Source organism: Eleginops maclovinus, chromosome 12, assembly GCF_036324505.1.
Source record: "Eleginops maclovinus isolate JMC-PN-2008 ecotype Puerto Natales chromosome 12, JC_Emac_rtc_rv5, whole genome shotgun sequence".
Lineage (NCBI taxonomy): Eukaryota > Metazoa > Chordata > Actinopteri > Perciformes > Eleginopidae > Eleginops > Eleginops maclovinus.
In genome coordinates this window covers 19,543,364-19,552,498 of record NC_086360.1, presented here as the reverse complement: position 1 = coordinate 19,552,498, position 9,135 = coordinate 19,543,364, and the positions used below count along the sequence as shown (strand labels likewise).

Sequence of the window (9,135 nt, the reverse complement as noted above, 5' to 3'; positions counted from 1 at the left end):
CAGTTCATGGCTAGGATACATACACACATCAATAAACATCAATGAGCATCCATCAATACTCATCTTGAAAGTCTTGCATTAGAAAATGATTTTGGGATTTTTGTTAAACATTAATGTATGCATTGTGTTTTGGGTAACATGATGTATGTCCTCAGTATCATTGAAATGCTTTTTGTCTACTTCAGCAAACATACTAATCATAAGAGCTTTGCACCCACAGAGCCTTGCAGGGTGTAAAAACGTTAGAAAATCTGCCTACATTTCTCTGGACAGGTTGTCTCTGTTTATCCCCGACTACCTCCATATTGTACTTTATAGACTTGATTTAAAAATGTCCCTCATGTGGAAAAAATGACCCAATATTATATATGTCACAGGTATGATGCTGAATAGGCTATATACATTATATTGCAATCACTATGGGAATGCAAACCTTTTATTACTGTGACATTACAGCTAATAAAAGGGGATGAATAAAGGTATTCTGATTTTTCTTTGGTGATAAATGAAACTAGCATCAACATGGGAAGGCTTAGCATGTCTTTTTACAACAGACCTAATGAGACAGATCATGAATACACATTTCAAACAACACAATACCCCCACTGGCCCCTCTAAGGGCGCGTGCCTGAGCGCGCGTGTGCAGTTCATGCGTGCGGACGTGCGTGCGAGCCACCGAGAATTCATTATGTAACATGTTCCCAATCACATCTCCTGCCTGAGTCTGAGGCATAAGGTCGCTTTAAGAGATATCTCAGTTTTTACAGGACGCCTTCTACCTTCTGCTCGACCAAAAACTCTTGTTGTGTCTCACCTGATGCGAAGCAGCGCGGCCAGTCCGAGAAGAAACACCTCCTCGGTAAGACATTTGACGGCTAATTAAAACACGTTATTCCGTGCTACAGCACAGCATGACAACTCTTTGTGTTGAAAGGTAACATAAGAGTAAGAAATTACGTTTTTCCGTAGGGTCGTTTTTCTTTTATGACATGCTACGACAAAGCTTTAAATGATTAATATTCAAACATATGTATTTATGGGTTCTTTACGTTCTGCATAACGAGTTTTACAACCTTATCGCTGACTCGGGTATTTATAATTACATGTTTCTGTTGTTGGTGGGATTTATAGTTTTGTTCCTGGTTAATGTGGAGTGCTCACTTCATAAAAAGTGTTAGTAGAGCTGTTTAGTTGAGATTCAGGTAGAAATGAGTGACGGGTATCCCCCACGACAGGAGAGTAGGCAGCACACGGTGGTCCTCTGGAGCTCAGAGAGGGGGTCTCCTCCACCTGTCCGGTGCTGCAGACATACAGACAGCTGCAGACAGAGAGACAGACAGGGGATCCAGGACAGCTGCAGACACCGATGGTAGGGTGCATACAGTAACCATTCCCACACTTTTCATCCCTTCATGCGTTTTTCCTCCGCCGGTACACCGGTACATGATGCGTATGATCATTCCTGCACGACCTGTGTCATGTCAAAGTGCTTTAGTGAGGTGACTGAAATGTGAAGGACGGATAATAAAATAATATTTATGAACATCCACATTAGGGCTGAGGGAAATTGCCACATGTTGTATTTCATAACTCGATACAGCACGACATAACGTGTTTGCCGGTATTTTAATAAATAAATATTCTATATTATACAACCACATGGAAAACCTTTTTTTTCTTCTTTGTTTTAAATACTCCTGCTTGAGCAAAAATATTTGACAAATGAAAATTATTCATTAGTTGTATGATCAACTTAAATTAGCTAAATTATTTTTTTTGTGTTTCAATTGAAATTATATAAACATATCTCCAACTTATGTTTCATGCATGCAAACAAATACAGAGTAATACAAATAACACTATAGTTTGTTTGAATTTTAATCTGTTTCAGAGAATTCTGAGTTAATAAGTAATTCTCAATCAATTTAGACTATTTAATTGTGTATCATAATATTCATATATGAATATATATACGTTAATTGCAATAGGATTCCATGGATATACGAAGAATCATCATTTTGAATTATTGCCCAGCTGTTATGACTTTTTTTTAGATAAATTCCCATGAGCTCTTATTTATTTTTCTGGTTTTGCTTTCAAATAGTATGTTTTTTTATGCAGACTATATCTTCATGAGTTACCTGCAGATGATCTGTATAATTTATTGAAAGTGTCATGACAAATTTCAAAAATGTCCTTAGTAAATTTACTTCTAACATGCCTCGGACTGTAATTTTCCAGCAGACACAACACGTAGCAGTACATCACTTTAAGTGTCCAAGATCTGCCATAAATAATCAGCATCAAGGCTGCAGCATGATAACCCGCCACGTATCCAGAAATTCAGCCAAGTTTAATCGGGTTGACATCAAGGGCTGGGATTAATTATCCAGACGCCTAGACAGAGAAGAGTTTGAACCACTGAAGAAATTCAAGTGGTTTTACCGCACTTAGCTCCAGGTACAAGTGTTTACCTTTTTGTTCTGATTATCCTGGCTTTGTTTGAGATCCCCACACATGAAACAGCATTTTAAAATACAACATTTCAGCTCATCATAGAGACAGCCACAAGCAAAAGTCGTCCTATCTGTCCACGTCTTCATCAGGGAGTCCTCTATCAAGCGTGGTCTTTTAAATCCTGTAGATTTAATTCTCTGAGAACAAATGTGAAGCAAAACTATTAACTGAGGAATGAGCCTTGGGCCAAACCGTTTGGTTAATCAGTACTATTTTCACTGCTGTACACACACATCCAGATACATAAATATGTGCAGGTCCTCACGCACTACTTAAATGTTCTTGGTCTGGATGTAACAAAAATGTTTTTCTGTTTTGCTCTCTTTCAGGTACATTAATTCATCAAGATTGTGAGAACCAAATGTGCTTTAGTGTCTGGGAAGCTATTTTGAATGTTCAGCGACAATGAGAGGTGTATGTTCCTTTATGGACAAAAACTGAATAAATTCCCAGTGTCAAAAGAGGAGAAAACAGCGAGAGATACTCAGGGTCTCTAAAGCAGCAGTCATCATTACGTATTGTGATGGAAATTGAAATTAACATGTCATTATAGCGCATCATTTCTTCTTACGTCTTTGAGGAGATGAACATTTACCTCATGAGATCTGCATAACAACATAAATGATTTCTCTCGTAAGTCTCTGTTTTTTGTTAGGCTTTAATGAATGCACTGCCAGTGTGTGCGAAGGTGAAAATGGAACACTTAACACATCAAAAACACTTGTTGAATTACATGCAGAGGCACTGTGATTTAAAACCCCGTCTTGTATCTGTTTCTGGCACATGGTATAATTTAAAAGAAGGAACGGTCTCTGATGAAATGAGCTTTTCCAGCAGGGGTCAATCTCTTTTCACGCTGCAGTTTTTACAGCAGCTTCATTTCAATTTGAGTTATAAACCAACCTCTTAATATCTCAAGAGTTTATAACTTTATAAAAAAAATTCTCTCATGATTTGACATTTCTTTAAGGTTATTCATTTCATTTTCTTTCTGTTTTTCAGGCAGCAAATGAAGGCTGGTGAATACACTGGGGAGAATTAAGGATGGGGGCAAAGCTGTAAAAGAATGCAAATGATATTCATGAAGTAATTACAGCAGGTGTGACACAATATATTAGTTCGATTAGTCCACAACCTTGAGCCCAGGAAAACCACCATGGAGCTGCAGCACAACACCAACCACAACCAAGCCTTGTGGAAAGAGATACCGTGGGATTTCACAGAGGACTGCTCCCTCTCAGTGAGTGGCACCACCTTCCTCATCATCGCTTACAGCACAGTGATGGCGGTGGGTCTCATTGGGAACTCTTGCCTGGTGTTTGTAATCACACGGCACAAGGAGATGAGAAACGTCACCAACGTCTTCATCGCCAACCTGTCCTGTTCTGACATCCTCATGTGCATTGTATGCCTGCCGGTCACCATTATCTACACACTGATGGACCACTGGATCTTAGGGGACATCCTCTGTAAGCTCACGCCCTTCATCCAGTGTATATCCGTCACCGTGTCCGTCTTCTCCCTCGTCCTCATCGCCATGGAGCGCTACCAGCTCATTGTCCACCCGACCGGATGGAAGCCCATGGTGGGCCAGTCTTACCTGGCGGTGGCTGTCACCTGGGCCGTGGCTTGCCTAATCTCTGTGCCTTTCCTCTCGTACAGCGTCCTCATGGCGCCTTTCCAGAACCTGAGCATGCCTTTCCCAGTCAGCGACCAACTTGTCTGCATGGAGCGGTGGCCATCCGTTCAAGAGCGGCGAGCTTACACCACCTCCCTGCTCATCTTCCAGTACTTCCTCCCTCTCACCCTGGTCATGCTCTGCTACATGCACGTCTACCTGCGCCTCAGGAGAAGGAAGGACATGGTGGAGCGTGGCAGGAACACCACCCAAAAAAAAAACAAAGGGGCCACGAGGATCAACGCCATGCTTATCGCCATAGTGGTGGCGTTCGCCCTCTCCTGGCTCCCGCTCAATATCTTCAACACAGTGTTCGACTGGAACCACGAGGCCATCCCTTCCTGTGGCCATGATGTCATTTTCTCTTTCTGCCACCTCACGGCCATGGCCTCCACCTGCGTCAACCCCATCATCTACGGTTTCCTCAATAGCAATTTTCAGAAACAGCTCAAGTCCACCCTGCTGCGCTGTCGCTGCTGGGGGGTGACCGAGAGGTACGAGAGCGTGCCCCTCTCCACTGTCAGCACAGAGGTCACCAAGGGGTCAATTCTGAGCAATGGATCTATCAGCATCAATACTTAAACCCTAGCCTTTTCAGTGAAGGACAAAGAAACTTCTGGGGGCCTCTTCAGCCCTCATTGTCTCATCCTTTGGAGCTTTTCTTGCTTTGTTGTGTCCAGAATTGAGGTTGACATTAACAAGGTTATAAATCTCACAACAGCAGCCCAGAGATTCAACCGAAGACAGTTAACCTGTATGGCCCGATGCCATCGATTCACATGTAAGAGGAAGTAGATAACAAATTGATGGTGCAAAGGTTGGACAAGTATTGTAGGGCATCTGAAGGCACTTCACATGAGCACTTTTTCAGTCTGTATAGTCCGTTCCCCATGTGCTGTGGGCTCATACAAAGGAATAGACAGCTTAAATCTGGTATTCATCTGTCATGTTTTCTCTCTAAAGCACTGGGATCTATTCAGATTGTCACGTTTTTAATAAACATCAGCTGTTTAGGGGTTGCCTTTACCACTTTCTCTGCTTACAATGTGGGCGATGGAACCACTCGAGAGATGTAAAAGGACAAAAGGGGTTTAGAAACTGCAAATGTTCTTCTCAGTGTTGCTGTTTTATATTACTATTATTGACGACATGTTAAGAGATTGTAAAATGTGATGTGTTAATGATTATCGACAGAGTAGTTTATTAGAGTACACAACTGAAGGAGGGAACATTAGTGCATTAAATGTGCCTCCAAGCGTTCATTGAGACGATTTACTCCCATCATCTTAATGCATTTCTTATTACCTAAAATCACCACAAACGATGTAATGGTCTTTCACAGAGAAACCTTTCCAAGAGATGTATACACTCCACACTGTCCGCCAAGGTCGGCAGTGTATTGTGCGTGTGGGAGGTTTTTACTCATAAAATGTGCAACAACCGTATATCAAGTGCCATAAAATAAAATAAAAAAGGCAGTAGAGGGCGATGTCAGAGCACGGTTCGTCTGCTGTATATAACTAAGTACTCGTATGGCCTGTAAAAGATGCAACACAGTTATAGTTGATGGTGTGGTGGGGAATAAAGAGCACTGTGTAGCATAGCAGATATCTCAAACCTGTTGTACGTCACTTTTCTTTGTGGTATTGAATTAAAACTTTTATTATGGCTTATCTTTAATGATCTATGTTGTAATCTTTTATTTAGATGGGTCACATTTTTGCCGGTTCGATTTTCTTGTACTGCTTTTTAGTTTGTTTGCCAAACTTCACGTCCGCCTCGCTCTCTGAGTGTGTGTTGAACACAGAGTAGATTTTAAGCTGCCATCTTGGCTGTCAGTTCATCCACATCCATCGCAGCTTCACCAGATAATTGATTTGTCCTAACGATGTGTTCCGGAAAACTAGGGAGGTTGATATTTCTCGGTTGAATTTTCCAACTTCCGATTTCCAAGTGTCATTGCTTGTGACAAATTGATGTTTCTTTGGCAAGTGTTCAGCAAATTAAACTCTCAGCAGTGCAGTGTCTTTTTTTCTGTTTTTGTTACATATTCCCATAAATCTTGAGCAGAAAAGGAGAAAGCTGTGCAGGATTGTTTGCCGTAACAATCTTCCCAGTTAGATTGTGACATATTTTGACAACAATTTACATGCAAAACAGGTTTTACTTCACAATATTATCTCTAATTTGAATAAAATGCAGGCAAATAAAAAAATACTGCCTTTTATTTGATGATGTGCCACACAATGTGTTCTTCCATTGTTACGTGACGGCTTATCGCTGAAGTCGGTGTAGATGGATATGCTCCAAAATCGACTTCAAGTGGAAATCCATTGTACTTTTTCTAGTAGGAGGTGTCACATTTTCAAGTTACAAGTTGTGTGTGAAAAAAAAGCATAAAATGTTACACTTTACTAAAACCAGACTGCATCGTTTCCACTTCAGGAAACAGTGTGTGGAGAGTGGGATTAAAATGTTGATGTGCTCACAAACAAAACATGTCTTTGCAGTGGTATGTTGTGATCAGTAAAACAATCTTACATACAGTTTTATTTATAAAAAAAGAAGCCATTGTCTCTTTTTAAAGGTTCAAATTCAGTGTGCTTCCTCTCTGTGCATTATTCAGGAGGGTGTCTGAGATCACAACACATTTTAGATGTGCTTGTAATGTTGAATAAATCAGTGTTGTGCTGGGTGCCTTGTGGGAAAAACTGTATGACACATCAATGGGAATTGTGCTAAATATTCATGCTTTGGGAATGCATGTTAACAGTTATACTCTCATCCGTCTCAAAGAAGTATATCAACTAAGAGGGTTAGGTTTTGCAGCTTTATAGCTGAGGTGATGCCAGAAGGTTAAGTGTTGCATGTTTTTACAAAAAGTCAAATCTGCTTTTGAACTAACAGCGAGTCACTCAACCTACCAAACTGTTTTCCATGGGCAATTTAGCCCATAAGAGAGCTCTCAGAGGTCCTTTTGAAAATAATTGACAGGGTTTTTTTTGCCTGAGCTGACCTTTAAAGACTGACATTCCCCTCTCATCTCCTGAATTCCCCTCCCCTCACCTGTCTTTCCTTTGTGAAAACCACTGAACGAAGCAGCAGGTGTTCTTTTCGTGTGGAAGAAAGGACCCAAGATACCGTTGGTGCTGACGTACTCCATCGACACTTGACAATAAGTGGAACTTAAATTGTGTGATTTTGCATTGTTACCAAAGTAACAACGAAGGGGCTAATATGAGCACATTACTGCGCTATGAAAGGAAGCTCAGCTGAAGCAAACATTTAATGAGTCCACAGGGCCACACTCTCCTTGTCAGTGGAGCCGTTCCAGAAACATTAGCAACATCTTGGCTCTCCACATTTTTCATTAAGAAAGATTCGCATAAGCAGTCTCTGCCGATCACAGGAACAACATGAACTACATCGCTGGCGAGAGATTTCCTCAAGCTGTTGTTTTCTGCATTTAAATTCACTGTTTTTTTTTGTGCCTTCCTAAGAAGAGGACATCATTCGCTCTGTTTTGCCTTTTTAATTAATTATAGTAAAAGCTTTTTGTGTTGCCTTATTAAAATATAAGTGTTTTTTTATGTGTAAATCCTTCTCCACATCAGAAGATCGACATGTTAAAAGACAGCCATCACAGGATGTACAGTGAATCTCCAGAGACCCCAGTAAGCCTTATGATTTGAGATATAAGTTATATAAGCTATCACGTGCTACAAACCATTTTTCATTTATATGCACTGATGTCAGACAAAGTCATTGGCCTCATGTACCTTTCATCCCCCTGGGTATAAGGAACTAATGTTTTTGTTCTGGCAGATGAAAAGGTCAGAGGGAGTTGGACTGTTGCCTCTGGAATCCTAATGTTGGTGTTATACATGCTAACATATCTAGGGCGCATTGAAAGTGACAGGTAGCTCATCGAGGGGTCAAACACATAGATCAACTTGATAGTTCCTTCTTCCCGTACTATCAAATTGCCCTAATGTTTCACCTTGGATCCGAAGTTTCCTCAGTCATAAATTATGCGAGGAAGGGTTTAAGTCATCATTTCCTGTGTTTTACCTTTTTGGAAATCACAACGTCATGCAGGTTTTGTCAGCCCGCTCATGAGTCAGACCCGGGGTTTCACACATCTAATCCTCAAAATAAAATTCTAGTCAAAACAGTCATGCCTCCCCTTGTGAATAAATGTAGAAATAGCCATCATGCAGTGCAGATATTTACTGAAATTATTCTGTGTCTTCTGTAATATTAATAACACACACACACACACACACACACACACACACACACACACACACACACACACACACACACACACACACACACACACACACACACACACACACACACACACACACACACACACACACACACAGGGAGTGTTGTCTTGCGTAACACAAGCACACTTGACAGCCAGGAATAGAAACCCCCTAATTGGCCGGCCAGTTTGTCCTGGGGATTGGTTTTGCGCTTGCATGCATGTGCAGATCTCACATGAAGAAAATTAGATCAGAAGAGAGGCTTATAGATAAATGGATGGACGGATGGTCGGATGGTCGGATGGATGGACAGATGGACGGATGGATGGATGGATGGATGAACAGATGGACGGATGGATGGATGGATGGACAGATGGACGGATGGACTATTGATCCCTAAATGGAAAATAATTGTGTTACAGCTTTGGAAGGTTAGAAAAGACAAGTGAAGTTGTATGAATATAGATGGATAGATGGATAGATAGATAAATCATTAGCTTATTTTAAGTATTTCATCTTCATAATCTTGCCCTGACAATTTACGATGTGGCCTATGCGTCTGACCCCCATTTCTCTTTCATCAGAAAATAAGAGGTTGACCAGCTCGCTTTAGTTGCCTGGTTACAGCTTCCTCGGGGGTTTCAATGAGTTTCCTTCAAGCTGACACGG

General features: G+C 41.0%; 1 protein-coding gene across 2 annotated transcripts; it reads left to right on the top strand.

Annotated features, from left to right (window-relative positions):
• Positions 1 to 704: 704 nt before the first annotated feature.
• On the top strand, positions 705 to 8,336 carry npy8br (neuropeptide Y receptor Y8b). Of its 2 annotated transcripts, XM_063896524.1 has the most exons (3): positions 754 to 859; positions 1,236 to 1,369; positions 3,520 to 8,336. In XM_063896524.1, the coding sequence occupies exon 3, from the start codon at positions 3,674 to 3,676 to the stop codon at positions 4,775 to 4,777; it is 1,104 nt and encodes a 367-aa protein (XP_063752594.1). In that variant the 5' UTR covers positions 754 to 859; positions 1,236 to 1,369; positions 3,520 to 3,673; the 3' UTR covers positions 4,778 to 8,336. The 2 variants fall into 2 exon arrangements, with proteins under 2 accessions (XP_063752593.1, XP_063752594.1); XM_063896523.1 differs by lacking the exon at positions 1,236 to 1,369 and having other exon boundaries at positions 705 to 859.
• Positions 8,337 to 9,135: the final 799 nt, after the last annotated feature.